General features: G+C 41.4%; 1 protein-coding gene across 1 annotated transcript; it reads right to left on the reverse strand.

Annotated features, from left to right (window-relative positions):
* Window positions 1-341: 341 nt before the first annotated feature.
* On the reverse strand, window positions 342-13,918 carry MYL10 (myosin light chain 10). The gene is made up of 6 exons (XM_054287318.1): window positions 13,838-13,918; window positions 11,086-11,161; window positions 9,638-9,742; window positions 6,137-6,215; window positions 1,135-1,183; window positions 342-440 (listed from the first exon to the last, which is right to left on the reverse strand). Exons 1-6 carry the CDS (start codon window positions 13,871-13,873, stop codon window positions 342-344), a joined length of 444 nt encoding a protein of 147 aa, XP_054143293.1. The 5' UTR covers window positions 13,874-13,918.
* Between the last annotated feature and the right edge of the window lie 2,061 nt (window positions 13,919-15,979).

Below are 15,979 nucleotides of genomic sequence, written 5' to 3' on the forward strand. Positions count from 1 at the left end.
AGCTTATGTATAAAAGACAAGAGGTTAAGTAAGACTGCAGTGCCCAGTGGACCATCTGGTGAACATTAGGTTTGTCAATAAATCACAAAAGCACCAGTTCATCAAGAAAATTCCATTTCAAACCACTGACAGGGAAAAGAAAAGATGGGGGAAAAACCCTCACAAAATTGGTATTTTGATATTTTATAAAAACAGGAGCATTAAATAACTTTAATCTATTTTCAGTTATTTTATTGGTTCTCTTCCAATGACCACGTAGTTTCACATCCTGGATGTTTGTACATGAGAGCATCATGAAATAAGTGGGTGCATCACCTCAGGAGAAGCTCCTCTCTTTGCTCTCAGTCTTTCTCCTCACCATGGGTGATGACATAGCACAGGTTCTTATAGTCAAGGTTCCCAGAGACATCTGGAGGGAAAGCAGCAAACATCTGGTTGATCTGCCAAGCAAACAGAGAGAAGTGTCACAGACTGTGGGACAGCAACAAGAACAGTTTTTCATTCTACACCCAGCTCAGCTCCCTGCTGCCCTGGTCCTTTAACCATCAGGGAGAAGTTTTCCTTGGGCTCGGTAAAGTTGAAACATAACTGGTTAATAAAGTCCTGCTAGAATCCCACAAGTTCCCTGTTGAAAAGGCTTTCCCTGAAACCCAGGTAAGCCCTGGTGGATAAATGTCCAGTCTCTGTTCTGTCCACAGTCCAGCTCCACTCCATCTCCTCCTCTGAAAATAAAGTCCCCCTGAATTCCTCCCAGCCAGCAGAATCCATGCTCAGTCTCACACAAACCACCAAGTCACTACCTCATTTTGGATTTCAAACCAAGTTACTCACAAAAATGGAAACCAGAACACAGTCCCCACCCAAATCCACTTGGACTCCAGTAAATCAGTTGCCCAGCTGCCCTCCATAGGGAGATAGGCCACACTTGCACTTGGATGGGAGTCCAAAGAATCAATTTGACTTTGATTTAACCATGGAGCTCTTCAGAAGAGATGCTTTGAATTGTTTCTAATTGCTAGAGCTGGCATCAACCTCCTCTCAGGCTGGATTTCAGCTAAATTCATGCATTTAAAGAGGGGCAAGGACTTAGTGCTGAACAGGAGCTGGATCCCTGGCTTGAATAAAGTTCCTTACCTCTTCTTGACTGAACCGGTCTGCCTGTGTCATGAGCATTTCTTTGATGCTGTTCAAATAAAACGAAATAACCTGATTAAAGGGTGATAATGGCACATGACAATTCAGATGGCAAGATCCCTCCTGAAGTTGCATGAAAGAAAATCTGTGTGACCGCATAAATTAGAGCTGCTAATCCTTACATGATATTGTAAGAGATTTTCTGTGGGCACCCATCAGTGTCAATGCCTCGCTCTGCCAACTTATTTCTCTTTTGTGACACTTTATAGAGGTTTAAAATTGTTTAAGGTTATTACTGTAATTGAAATACAGCAATTTTGTATGCTTATCTTAGCCTAAAATGGTAGGTTTCCTCACTTGCTGCTTAAAGTTTGGATCACTTAACAAAACCAAAAGAGGGAATATTTTCTGTAAAATCTGAGGATGAAAGGAACAGAGCATGAAATGAGAAAGAGGACTTGAAAGAGAACTCGAGCCTCTATTGCCAGTCATCACTGGAGAATGCTTTATTTGCATGCAGCCATTCCCAGAGGAGCTGTGGAGCTGCATGAGCCCTGCTGTATTTCACGGTACCCTGTCTTGATCTGGAGTCACAGCGCTGGAACACGGAGCTTATCCCACACACAATCTGCATCCCGTGCAATTACATCAAAGAGAATCTTTTGGGGGCAGACTCTCAGCTGATTTACCCTCTGTTTTAAAACCATTGTGGGAAGGCAGTCGAGCATGTAAATTTTTTTTATTTTTTTTACCTAAGTTTAGAGGTGAATAGAAAAGCCAGGAAGAATTATTTTTGTTTCTAGTCTAACCCCTGTACATAAAATATCTTTATACCTACCCCAGTTTCTCATGTACTGAGATGCAGATGCACCACGTGCTGGGACATTCACCAGTATAAACTCACTTAGATTCACATAAACATCCCTTCAATAACATCAATAATTTCCTCTTCCTGTAGAAGAATTCCTATATTAATCTCACAGTTTTCATTCACGCTGAAGAGGCAGAGTTGTCTCCTTTTGTCGCTACCAAATGTATTTATACATTATCAGACACAGCTCTGGAGCAGTAAAACAAACTGTAAAGCTGTGATAACAGGTGAGCAGTCTGTTGTACAAAAACAAAAGCTGAGGCAAATATAGAAATCTGGTTTGGTTTGTGGATTTGAAAAAAAAAGCTGCTTTTTTCAAGAATTTGTTGTGGGGGGAGTGAGAGTGGCAGCTTTTCTAGAAGAAGTCCTTTCTGCTTTTTAAAGGGAATATTTAAAACTATTTATAACAGAAATGTTAGAATATATAGAATATTTATAACAGAAATCATGCCTGAACAGGAACACTTGCAGGGGAGCAAAATTCACCTACCATGGGTGCAGATGTTCAGGCAAAACAATAAATCCTCCCTTTCTGCCCATGAGAGAAGTCCCCCAGACAGAAGTGCAGTTTGGGTGGCAAAGCTACAATGGCACTCACAGCTCTGACAAATGTGATTTTTTTCCAGGAAAAGGCTACACATCCCAGTCTGTGGCAGGGGCACAGACACTTTTGGAGCTCTTATTGGTATAAATGCACATTTGGAAGCCCAGAAAGGGAAAATTGAAAACAATGAAGAAGGACAAGTGTGAAAATATCTGTGCAAGCTTTGGGAACACACAAAGCTTAAGCTAATTGGTATATTTTTCTTGCATTACTTCACCATTCTCTGTAGTTAGCTAAGTTTCTTCATCTCTTTGTCTCAAGTTTCTGTTTCTGTTCTGTTCCTCTGGCCACTTGGTATGTGACTGCATTTTTGAAGGCAAATTCTCAAATGATCAGTGGGTGCAAGAGTAGAGAGATCATACCTCTCAGCATAAATTATTGGATATATTGGATGTATATGGATTATTGGATATATATGCTCTGGACAAACAGAATTAGCAAATGCAAATGGAAGTGTGATCCAGGAAGGAGCTTGGTGAATAGAAGGAAGCACTTACAGCAATTTTGTCAGAAGTCACAAATAAACTTCATTGCAAACAAGCCTGAATTAAAAAGAGATCTGGGCACTGTGTGTCTTCTATTCACATGCTTAAAGTATTTAGGGGAAAAGATCAAATATCTAATTATAATCTTCTGATGCACAGCCCAGTAGGCTCTGGCACACTCACAAGGAAGAAGGACTGACTAAAGGATCTATGCACATTTTCCATTATTTATTTTATAGGGAAACAAACACTCACCATTTCCAAAGCCAGAAATTATGCACTTTTTTTGGTTTTGTATCTTGTTTTCTTTAGGAATCTTATATTCTTCTCAAAAAATAGCCCAAAAACCAAACCAAACCTCCCATTCGCAAAAAAAAAAAAAAAAAAAAAAAAAATCCATTTCATTTGCCTTGACTTAGGAGTGTAAATATTGTCTCTTGTCCTGGCTCACATCAATTCCTTCTACAGTTACAAATGCCTTGTTGCATTCTGATATCTTTAAAGCCTTTTTAAAAATTATCTGTAAAATCTCTGGGACATTTTTGGTTTTTCTCTGGGTTTGCCTTTTCTACAGTGCTGTCTTGGAGGAAACCAGGTGAGTGGGAAGGAGCAGAGCTCCACAGCTGTGGGGAGAATCATCTCCAGCTCAGCCAAACACCTCCAAAGCCCAGCATGCCTGGGACCTCTTCCACCCCCCTGGGTCCATTTTCATTTGGCCCAAATCTGAAAAGTTTCACTGGCCTCAGCATCAGGCACAGTTGGTGTTGGCCTGAGTCACTCTGCCCCACGAGTGGCATTTGGGACTGAATCATCCAGCCTTTCCAAACACTGCCCCAGTTTACACCAGCTGAGAATGGGACTGGGAGCTTTTTCTCTTTTTGACATCATGCTGTGGGAAGGGTTTTATGTGTGGTATAATGATGCAGACAAACAAAGTCTGTCATTGAATTTGGAAGTAAGTTATAAACTCCTGGAGCTTCTGGAAAGGTTAGAAGGCTCCATCCCAGCTACCATCACATGGACTAAGTGAGTCATTTCCAGACTAGAGGTGAAAACACGCAGAGGGAAGAGACATAAAAATCCCCAGAAGGATGTTAACTCCATGAACATGAAAATGAAGTTCTGATTAAAAGGTCAGCATGACTGGTTTTTGAGAGAAACATTCCAGGATTTTTTAATACAGAGAAATATTATTTATTAGCATTAACTGTCGCATTGAAATGGTTGCGTGAGCCAACAGAAAAATTATTTCAAAACTTCAAATGTCTACATTTTGGAAGCATATGAATAGAAGTTAAACCTCAAAGACATCCACAGAATTGATTTAATGGTTTGTTCTGTAATGATCAACATTACCCTCGGGTCTAATAAGTAAACATTATGCTCTGTTGTGGTGATGAACTAAAACAATTGTCTAATGTTAGCAGTGCAGTGGGGGTGGGGACAAGGTTGACCTTTTCCATCAAGGAAAAATAAAATATTTCTCTCTCATCTTAATTTTGGAGTGTGATACTGCATTCCTAATTTGCCCCAAACTCCAGCTGGCTTCCAGCATCCAAGGAATGTAGATCTGGACACAGGGTGGCAAGCTGCAGATTTTGTATGCAGGATATTGTTACAGATAGTGGTGGGAAATATAACATTTCATGGGTTCTGGAGTATCAGAAGGTCGTATTTCATGGCTGTGATTTCACTACTGTGTGATCTGCCCTATATGGCAAAAGGCTGCATTAATTCTGTTGTTTGAGTCACTTCTGATATGATCCCCTGACTGTTGTTCCCAAGCTCTTTGGGTGATGTTAACCTCAAAACCATCAGGACGGGTCGTAACCTTCTGTTACTTCTGATTGATTGCTACATCCACTTGTGTTTAATTAATTTGGAAGTTCTCACTCAAAGGACTGTCTCTTATTTTGCATATTGCAAAAGTTCTCAGACCCACTGGGGCACTGCCGTAGAAAACCACCTTGGTAAAGGAAAGAGATATTGAACATGAATCTTACATTTTCAACTACCTTTCATCAATTATTGCAGATAGTGTCATGGAAATCTCCACAGGGTTCTGGTCAGAGGCTACCACAACATAAACAGCAATAATTGATGTAAATGCAATTTTGTAACTCGTAGTTCCCTGATAGATTTCCTATACATATCATGCTTTATAAAATCCACCTGAAATGGCTGCTGCAGTAGAAGTACAGACCCCAAATTCACCAGGAAATTTCAGCATATGAACAAATTTAAACATATACATAAATCTAGGTACATAAACCACTTCTCTGGAGCAATAGGTCCAATATCCTTGTCCTCTGCCCTGATGTGATATAATTTAACTCACTCACCTGAAAGTCCTGCTTGCACCATTCTGGCAGTGCAAGGAGGGTTTGCATTTGTGCAAATACCTCTTAAAGTCTTTTTACATTGCTTTGTTGGTGCAACAGGATATGAATACAAATTGAGTTCTGCCTCCTTATTTAAAAATAGCCATATTGACAATGATTGCCAGATTATTAATAGTATTATTTGGTTTGGCTCTCACTGTATCTAGTGGAATTTTACAGCAAATTATTTCTAGAAGCAGAAGGCTCAAATGGTAAACACATAAAAAGGAAAATGTCCAGCACTAAAACCATGTCTCAGAGTTAATTAAATTGATCACTTTTTTAAAGAGGGGAGTAGCTTTCCCATTTTAGTCAAGCACTGAGAGTTAGGCACCAGACATTCATTTTAATTTTACATATGGAGTTAATTTACAAAGAGTCATGTGTCGATTTATATCCAGACCTTCAAAAAGAGGCTATCTAATGGCCTACATGTGATTATATTTCTGTTGGCTCTTGCAATGTCTGAAGACAATAACATCTCTTTTTGGTATACAAATACATTCATACAACAGTCCAGACTTTTAACTCTGGCTTGCAAAGCTAAATGTTTCTCTGCCTCTTAAAATACTGTGAAAAATGCAGCTTTTAAGCAGTTCTTTAAAACTCTGCAATTATTATTATTGTTGTTATTCTTCTAAAGGATTGGAAATAAACTTACTAGTCTGCCTTTATGCGGCCTTTTCCTTCTGGGTCGAAAATCTTAAAAGCATTCAGAATGGTTTCTTCTGGGTCCGTGCCTAAAATTAATGAAATATAATTTAGAAGCCTGGATGTATTTCTCTGGCTGCAGAATACTTGCTAAGTAATTACATTCGCTTGAAAACAGTGCAAAATGGAGAATTCTGCAGTTGTGGGTTTGAAGACAAAGGTTCCCTGAGTCGGCAGCATTTGTCATGTCAGATAAACAATAGAGGTGAATAGTTCAATGCTCAGAAGCTTAAAAATAATAACTCATATCTATTCTATGTCTGCAGGAGAGAAAACTTCCAGGAACTGGTCTCCAATATCAGTACCCAGAGGATTAGTGGCTTTCAGAAATGAAAATATAACAAACTATTTCCCTCACTGGCTTCCTTTAATCTTGCACTGTACGTTCCTTGTAAAAACACTTTTTGATGTTACTTGTTCTTGGCCATATAGAGGTTATTTCCCTCACTGAGGGAAATGGAGCTCATCATAAAATCCAAATGCCAATGGAATGCAATGGAAACAGGATGATCAATGTGAGATGGTGATCTGCACTTAAATCCCATTGTGCCCTTCCCCTTAAGTGTCTCTTCATTAAGTGTTACTTACAGAAACAGGACGGTTCAAAGAATTAGACTGTGGCTACAAGATTTTGCTTCTGCTCTTAGCTGGGCACAGATTTTTAGTATTACTTTAATATCCCTGTCTTTCTGTTCCCAGCAGTAAAATGATTGTAATGGTCTCCCTTTTCTTCCTTCCATTATCTATCCCATCTCTTTAGACTGGAAAACATTTGTGTCAGGGACTCATTTTCACAGTGCCTTAATCTTGGCTGGGGCTTCTGACTATTCTGTAATGCTGCAGATTCTGAGTAGACTCATTTTCAACCCACACCAAAGGATACACTGTGTACTCTGTTCCTGACTGTTCCCCAATATTTCAAAATATTCCCGTAGTATACACAATACAAATCTTTGTAACTATAGGAAACCAAATTTACAAGCAGATGAACTGATTCCATGGACAAAATGAAGCTATTTGGTATGCTGAAAGAGTGATTTAAAAAGGATACAACACAAAGGGGTTGAGGATTCAAAGTTTGTTTCAAAGTTTGGCAGAGGGAGAACCAGAACAGAACCCAGCCAAGGTTCCCTGCTCTGCAGACTCTCCTGATGCCTTCACAGTTTGCTTTGTTTGAAAGATTTCACAAGGATTAGCAGGATCCTGCAGGATAGAATAGTGAACACACCTCGGGCTATGTGGCCTCCTCCTTGCCACACAATGGCCATGTACATTATTTTTGCCAAGCTGTAGGCAGTGCATTCAAACTGCAATGAATCTGTGATCAATACAAAGAGCATTGGTGTTTAATGAGTGTTTGGATTGTCCCATGAAGAGAAACATCCCCCAGCTCTGAGGAGAGGGCTGCATTTTAAGTAGTCACCGCTGTGGGGGGGATTTTTTTTTCCTTACTGTGTTTTACATTTTCTACTCTGTCATATCCTTGGACTTTGGCTTTGAAGAGAAGCAATGCAGCAGGCATTCTTTATTGATTAGCTGGTAAATAAAGTGGTTTCTTTGATGTGCGGCATCTCTGTTTTCTGTACAAATTGTATTATTCTGACTCCCTGTAGAAGCAGCTCCATGTGGTTGGCATTAACATAAACCGAGTTTTGTTAGCTGTTCATCTGGCATCATAATCTCAACATACAAAGCTAAAGCTCATCCTGAAAATCCCAGCTTCCCCTTTATGACAGAAATCAATTATAGCACAACAAATTTTACTTAGAAAGCACCTTTCACCAAATTCTCTGAGTGGTACTTAGCTAATAAAGAGTGTTGCAAAATTGCCATATCCACTTCCTCTAGCCCTTTCTCCCTTTCTAATTGCACTACAAAGGCTCTTCATCCCAATTAGTTTTGATTGGGAATGTGCAGTCTTTTGGCTCTGCTTCCTTTGCATGACAAACCCAACCAGAAGGGCATGACAAGCACAGCTGTGATTTTCCCTTCACCAAATGGAAATTAAAAAAACCCTCCTCCTTTGCTAGTAGCCAACAGGAAACCTGCAGACAAGAGGGCTCTGCTTTGCCATTCACCTTCCTGTGCTGGCTCTGCTTTTAGGCCTCAGGATTGGCAGGGCCAGAGGCTTTGCCAGCTCCAGAAATGCTATGGAGCAAGGGGGAAGAGGGGAGAAGAGGAAGAGGGGAGAGGAGGAAGAGCTCATTTCCATGCTCACAATTGTAATGGGCAGCAGGGCACCCCACAACAAACACTCACATATCCCAGGAGGAAGAATATGGAGGAGGGAACTCCCTACTCTGCCAGAAGACGCCTGGAATGTCCTGGTGGAGTTGCCACACACAGGTCGATGTCTGGGCAGTAAAATCCTCTCCTCAGCCAGCCTTCTCCATCACTCCTCGTGCTTCCCAGACTTCCTGCCCTCTTTAGCAAGAGTGTCTTTCTTCCAGAACCAGCTACATGAATTCTTTCTTTCAGACCTCTCTGTTTTCTATTCCAAGCATAGAAAACCCTTCACTGGAATTGTGTTCGGCTATACAAAGCCAGAGTCCATCAACCAAACAATAAATGTTTTTAAGAAGATACGATCAGATTTTTCCATTTTTCTATTCATTAGTTATTTTTACAAACTTCTGGAATGTGCTTGGCTAAGACCAGCCCTGCTTTGAAGGCTTTCACCTTTCTCTCATGCCTGTAGGAAGATGACTGGAGTTCTGGCTTGGCCTCACACCCCCTCTCTTGCAGTTTCCACCCATTAACTGGAGAGGAAACATGACTAAATTATCAGCTCACACAGTGAATTTACTACCCACATTTCCTGAACTTCCCACAATGTTCCCTATATATTCTGTGGCAATGGGTAAAATCCCTCTCCCTTATCATTGTAAATCCACTGAAATTTAATTATTTCAGTGGATTTATTTATCCACTCCATTAAGGGTTATTCAGTAAAATCTTCACCTAATGGCAAAATCACCTCAAGTGACACTGAGGCTGGGCCATGGAGTTACAATTAATACAGAAAATGAGGAAAGCCCATATTTGCTTAATGTCCTAAGGAGTGCAAAAAGGGTGGGTTTTTAAAAAACAACTTAAAACCAGCTAACACAGGGAGTGCTATAACTAGAGCATGAGCATGAGTTCAGCCCAGGAGCCTTCTGATGGTGAATAACTCCCCTGCACTGTGCTCCAGGCTGCTGAGGTTTCATCACTTTCTGGACCCCAACTCAGCCCTTTCATGTTAGTTTGTGTAAGCTAAATCACACCTTTGAGTTGTCCTCTGCACCGTCCCTCAGCCTTTCATTCTTCCCCTCTGTCTGCAAAACTGGAGATCCCTCCTTGCCTCTAAGCACTGTTCTGTGGAGACATTATTGTAATTTGCAAGGTGCTGAGATATTTCAGTGCTGAGGATCTTTGACAGATACCTCTCCAATCCCCCAGAGGTACTTACCTTTCAGCTTTTCCCCAAACATAGTAAGGAAGACAGTGAAGTTAATAGGACCTGGCGCCTCCTTCACCATGTCTTCAAGCTCTTCATTCTTGACATTCAGACGACCTGCAGCAGAGATCATTTTTCATAATAAATCACAAATTGTGTTTCAAAAAACGATTCCCATTCATCTCCTCCCACTGGGGAGCTCAGGGCTCTGTGCAACTTTGCTAATAACATGGTAGAACACAACTCCCAAATACCCCAGTGAAAAAGAAATTGGCAGAGCTGGCTCTGAGATCAAAGGGTGACTGAAGGAGCAAGAAGGATAAATAACACAGACATGGCCAGCAGTGGACGAGAGAAAGGGAACTTCCAAATAAACTGCCTTTTGAGTTGGGGCTTTTTTTTTACCTCAGGTGAAATATGGGTCCCACTGATATTAATATAGCAGAGATCAAAGTGACTGAAGTGAATCCAAGGTCTCAGACTTTGCCCTCCTGGATATTGAGACACCTCTCTGAGTAGAGGGCAGATGGATGAGATCCCTTCCCCATCCTTGTGCAGCCCTATTGATGAGAGTTTAGACCCTGGCAACCCTCCTCAAATTGAGTGGTAATTTGCTGTGAATGTACTTTATAGGCATTGAAAGGCTTCACTGAACAGGAAAGATAGCAGAACTTGGCCTTAAGAAATAAATATTTCAGGGTAACAGTAGCTACAGGCCAAAGTTTGCAAACCTCATTGTCACAATAAAGAGTTCAGGAGCTTCTGCTCCTTGCACTGACTCTGCTGGCGTCTGATTCCACCCCGGGGAGCACTAAAGATTCTTATCAAGCTCTTTTTAATAAGCTCCAGATGGCAAAAGCCCAAATGCCTACATCACTGTTCAAGCCTCAAATGCTGCAAGAAGGATACAACTCCAGGTTTGGGATCATGAGGGCTTGGATTTTTTCTTTCCTTGGGAAGATTTGCTCTAATGTGTTTGATATCATCAAGGTTGTGATAGCCATGGAATGGACAATACCTAATCTCATGACATGCACATTTCACCCCACACAAACTCCCAGAACTTCACATGGAGCCCTCCTGGGTTTGTGTGGGCAGAGGGGCAGCTAGTCCATGACTGCAGTGCTAATCTGTGCATATTCCATGGCTCCCAGATGAAAAAGCCTGGCTTCAGAGGCAAATCAGAAATGCCTGGCATGGACCCCTGCTTGGGTGGGCTTCTTCTGAAATAGTTGCAGGGGAGGGATCAGATCTTCATTCCCCTCCCTGCTCAGGACACTTTCCAGCTGGAGCTGTGCAGTGAGATCCCAGCCACCACAGGGAGGAAGGTCAAACACAACAGGTTTCCTTTTGCCCCCTGTGTATCTCATTTCTTCCCCCACTGTCATTCTAATACCAACCTTTCTTCTGTGCTTGAAATTGAGACAGCATATCTCTTAAGTATTGAATTGTTAGTTTACCTAGTGCAGCAAATGTGTCTCTCAAATCTGCTTTGTCAATAAAGCCATCCCTGTTCTGATCCATGATGGTAAAAGCCTGTGGGAAGGAAAAGGAACAGGAATTGCCATTTCCATTGCACAGAACAGTGCTCCAGTCACACACATTAGTCCATGGGAGGATGATATTCATGCTGTAAAAAGGAATATTTAACTTCCTTTGATTCCTCCACATCATTGCACTTTCCTCACTTTCCACACATTACTGTATCTTGGCAAGGGGCTTAATTAAACCCACCCAAACTTCTTCTTACTAAATTAATGCTCAGTGCAGCGTGCATTGGGCTGAAGCCAATGCTGGCAGCTCCAGCCATTCAGCCCTTAACCCATAAAAGTTTGAATTAGGGAGGCTTTAGTCAGGGCAGATTTAGCCAGAGTTTGCTCTGTGTTTATACCTTCCCCATACTCCATTCTTTGAATGAGGCTGAAATGTTTCTGTAAAACATTTCATTTCTGTGGATATCTCTCTGCCATCAACCTGAAGTCAATTCCTCCTGAGCCTTAGAATGATCCATCACACAGAGATAGCTGAACTTTCAAAAGTACAGAGAAATGTAGGCTCCATAAGATTGTTTATTCAAAGGTTTTTTCCCTTTCCAATACACTGCATCTTTGAGACTCTGCTGTGTGCTCTGACTGACACTGATGTGCTGACCTTAAATACCCTTGTCAGGCAAAATTTAACTTTTGATAGATAAAAACAGTTGTTTTTTTTTATTTTCAGCCAACACAGACTTGGTGTGCTCTAACCATTGTTTACCAAGCCAGCTAACTGCTCATCTATCTGTTTACCCATTTGTGTGTCCATCTCTTGGCTGCAATCACACTTATAATGTTTCATTGATTTGGAAAGATTTTAATGATCTGAAATTCCCCTGGTCATGCCATGGGGAATATGAGTTAATCCTGGCATGACTGAAGCTGGTTATCTGTCTGACAGGCACATCAATATGGGACAGTATCTCTGCAATGGCCAGGAATTATTTTTTCTTCAGACAGTGCTCCCCTGAGATTGCAGTAACTTGCAGAGTTTTAAAGTCCACTGCCCTACAGGGTGCATTTCTTCCCATGAACAAGTTATCTCCACAAATCTTCAGGTATTTTCTCCTCCAGTTTCTTGCAAAGCCTCACTGCTCACAGCCCAGTTTGCCCATGAGGCTCCATTCAGTATTATGTTCATAATCTTATATTTACCTTCCAATCAATCCCCTTACAAAAAATTAAGCCCAACTCTTTGGAGATGTTTTGCCCTTGCTTTAAATGGTGATTCCCCATAATTTGGAAGCAAAAGAGAAAGAAGATACGAAGAGCAAAGCCAAACCCAGGCAGCTCACAGGAGACAGGAAGAGCATCAGGCACTGTAATGGATGAATTTTAAATAACATAACAGCAATGCTGAAACATTTGCTGATGAGCTGGTTGAAATCTCTAGATAAAAATATTCTAATCCAAACCAGGTTTTCAGAAATATGTGTCCCAGATATGCAGTCCTTAGACACAACATGGTTTTGGGTTTCACTCGACCACTCCACTGCCTCATGCTTTTGCCATTATTCTGCCACCATCCCCCTAGAAATGCTCCTGGTATTATCTTATTTAAAGAAGATCAAATAATGGCATTCTGTCCAGTTCTTTGTGCTGGTCCATCTTCAAATAGTAATTCTTGGAGAAAATAAATTGAGGTTCCTAGGATATGGAGAAGAAGTGGGAGAAGAGAGTCAAATACTCCCATTGCCTGTGGGGAAATGAATTTAGCTGGGTCATATCCCCAGGCCTTGCCTTGGGTTTGGTCTCATCCATCACTGAGCTTTCCTGGTGGCAATCCTCAAGAAAAGTAAACTTGAAAGCCACGTGAAAGCACAACATGAAACAGCAGACATTTATCACACTGGAAATTGCTTTGGAGACATGAGTTAGAAAAAATGGGGAAAAAATCAGTAATTTAAAATGACAAACCAGTGCAGAATGTGATGGTCTCATGGACTCTCTAGATTGTCCCCACAGAAAAAGAGCTGAAACTCATAAAAGAGATAATCTGTGTTTTATATTCTCCAGCTTTTAGGCCACCCATCAGTTTTGTTTCTTCACAGGTAACTGCTCAAAGAACCTACAGTGCCTGGAACACCAAATCCCTTGGGAGCTCAAAGTTGCTTACTTCATCTCCACATGTTGTCTTGTTTTATTGGCATTTGTGGAGAAAGCTGAGGGCTTCTTGGCATTTTCATTTCTCCTTTGTGGGCAGCTTTAGAAGGGCACAGACGAATATTTTCTGTTGCTGTTGTGGAACAGAGCAGGAATGAAAGCCCTGGTTCAGCCTGGCATCTCTATTCAGGACAATACTTGAGCACATGAGACTATTCTTATTTAAAATACCGCTTAACTTTAAACATGTGCTCAAGTGTTTTCCTGAATCAGGGCTGAAGTGGATGAGATGATGCTTTTCCTTTATTTTGGGGTGGGGGCTTGGGTGCTTTTCAAATAAGTCTAGAGAGAAACAGGGGAGTGAGTGAGGGAAGTAAAGAAAGAAAGAATGAAGGAAAGAACAAACAAACACACAAGGAAAATGATCTACCAGCCAAAACCACAGAGATGATTCAGAAAACAACTGTGTGTTCTATTAAAGCAGATGGAGAATTGAATAAGGATTACAAACAAAACCTATGTTGTTCATTAGCAATAACAGGAGACTATAGAGAACAGCGGAGTAGTGACCAACCTCTTTGAACTCCTGGATCTGGGTTTGTTCAAACATAGAGAAAACATTGGAACCACCTTCTATCTTCTTCTTTGCCTTTTTGGGAGCCTGGAATACAAATAAGAAGATCAAATATGTATTCCTTTGTCTGTTAAGCACCCATGAAAACAAATTACTTCTTCAACAGAAGGTGAAAACTCCACAGTCAAGTAATACAAGAGGATTGTGCTTTGTTATTACAAGGTTTTAAAATTCAATCTTATAGACAGGTTTAGATATACATATGATTGAATATATATATATATTTATTTATACAAGGGATAAAAATTGCTGCCTTATTAAGAGATTGAGGCTTTTTGCCACTCCCTGCTGTGTCCTGGGACCTGACAGCTCAGACAAACCAGGACAGTTTGCCACTGTGCTGCCTTTAAAAAGGTGAGACACCCAAAGTGTGGCCCAGCATCCTGCCTGGTGCACTGCTGGCTCCCCCAGGAGCTGCCTGTTCCTGGGGCAGGGTCACCTCCACCTCAAAGGATGCCAGGCCATGTCACACAGGGACCTCTCCCCTTCCACGCTGGCTCTGCAGAGCTCAGGGGTGACAGCCCTTGGTGTGCAGTGGTGTCACTTGAAGATATGAGCTAGAATTCCCTGCCTGCTCTTCCCCAGAAATTCCAGAATCCAGGTAAGTGCCTCCAAAGGCTCCTTCTTCCCAGTTCCCGTGCTGGGACTGGCAGCCAGACTCCAAACAAGGCCCTGCATGAAGACTCAGCTCAGGAGCTGGAAAGGGAAGTTATATCATTTCCTACTCACACAGAAATGTTTGGAAATCTGCTTGGTCTGGACCAGCACTGACAGAACAGATTAATCCTTCCCAAGCAGGAACACCTTCTACTCCTGGAGCCTCTACTCCTGCACCAACCTATGGCACTGCAGTGCAGTACCTTACCAGACCATGTTATTTTAATATTCAAGATAATCATCTCAAATGAAAGGGCAGGACTGCTTTTATCACCATTCTCAAGTCTGGAGGCTGAGACAGAGCAAGATTGCGGAAAGAGCTACAATGATATCTAAGAATCTAATGCTCACTAAAACTCAGTCAGAACTAGGCTTCATTAAATGTCTTTGAATAAGGGCCCAACCAGCTTGCCTAAGACAATATAGTTCTTGTTCTGCAGTAAAGAATAAAATCTGTGATTCCAAAGGATTACAGAAGTGTTTTAACCACAGTGTTATCCTTACTTGGGGCAGGATAATGAGCTGCAATGCCTTTTGAGTTCCCTTCCAGACAGATTACTTTTTTCTTTATCATTTTTACTTTTAAACTTCATTATCATAGTCCCACCTGGTTCTCGTGTCACAGAAAATTAGTCTTACTTAGTTTGGGCTATTCTGCATGAAACAGAAGGCAACTTCTACTGTCTCCTTTCATCAAAATAAAAAAGCCTGTGAAAGTTCAAATTCAATACTGATTTCAAATATCCTGAGGAGCAGAGCAGCTCAAGAAAATATTCCCACTTGACTCTGTTTGAAGCATACATTGTCTGATCAATTTAATTTGCCAGGCAGATTTCTGCACTCAGCCACCCTGGTTTAGATCCAGGATATGGAAGGGGGGAAATTAGGGCAATGTTAGACACTCTCCCACATACCCACACTCCAGACCTGTCAAGCTCCTATCAGCTAATTCAAAGAACTAAAATTTGGAAATAGGAATGGAAATTAAGTGAAAAATATACTTGTAGTGAGGATAAAAACAAGGATAGAATGCCACCACAGGCATGGAAAAAAGAAGTTAATAAGTGGAATGTTTAATGAATGTAGAAATATTGATTTTGGAATAAACAGATTCCCTCCTCCTCCTCCTCCACATGAAATAAGTGTTATTTTGAGCAGTAATGGGCAATCTTCCACATAACGTGAGGTGCCTGGAGGAGGCTTTCAACACTTCCAGATCGAATGGAAATATTCAGAACAATCCTATGTATTTCCATGGGTTTGTTCCCTGAGGTAAAGGGGAAGCAGATGTGACCCAGGGGAGAGCCCTGCCAGCTGTGGGGGACAGCAGGGCAGTGGGGCTGGTTCTGAGGGCTCCTGGAGCTGCTCCTGCTGGACACAGAACAGGCTTTGCCCTCCTCACGGGTTGTTCTGCTGGGGCCAAAC

Source organism: Melozone crissalis, unplaced genomic scaffold, assembly GCF_028551555.1.
Source record: "Melozone crissalis strain CALT ecotype California unplaced genomic scaffold, PUWL_Pcris_2 ptg000057l_1, whole genome shotgun sequence".
Taxonomy (NCBI): Eukaryota; Metazoa; Chordata; class Aves; order Passeriformes; family Passerellidae; genus Melozone; species Melozone crissalis.

Excerpts from the sequence above, each read along its gene's own strand:
- MYL10 (XM_054287318.1), bottom strand. The coding sequence starts at position 13,873 with ATGTTTGAACAAACCCAGATCCAGGAGTTCAAAGAG. Across the intron at positions 6,216-9,637 it reads GTTTGGGGAAAAGCTGAAAG|GCACGGACCCAGAAGAAACC; the intron begins GTAAGTACCTCT and ends CATTAATTTTAG. Across the intron at positions 441-1,134 it reads ACCGGTTCAGTCAAGAAGAG|ATCAACCAGATGTTTGCTGC; the intron begins GTAAGGAACTTT and ends TTTGCTTGGCAG.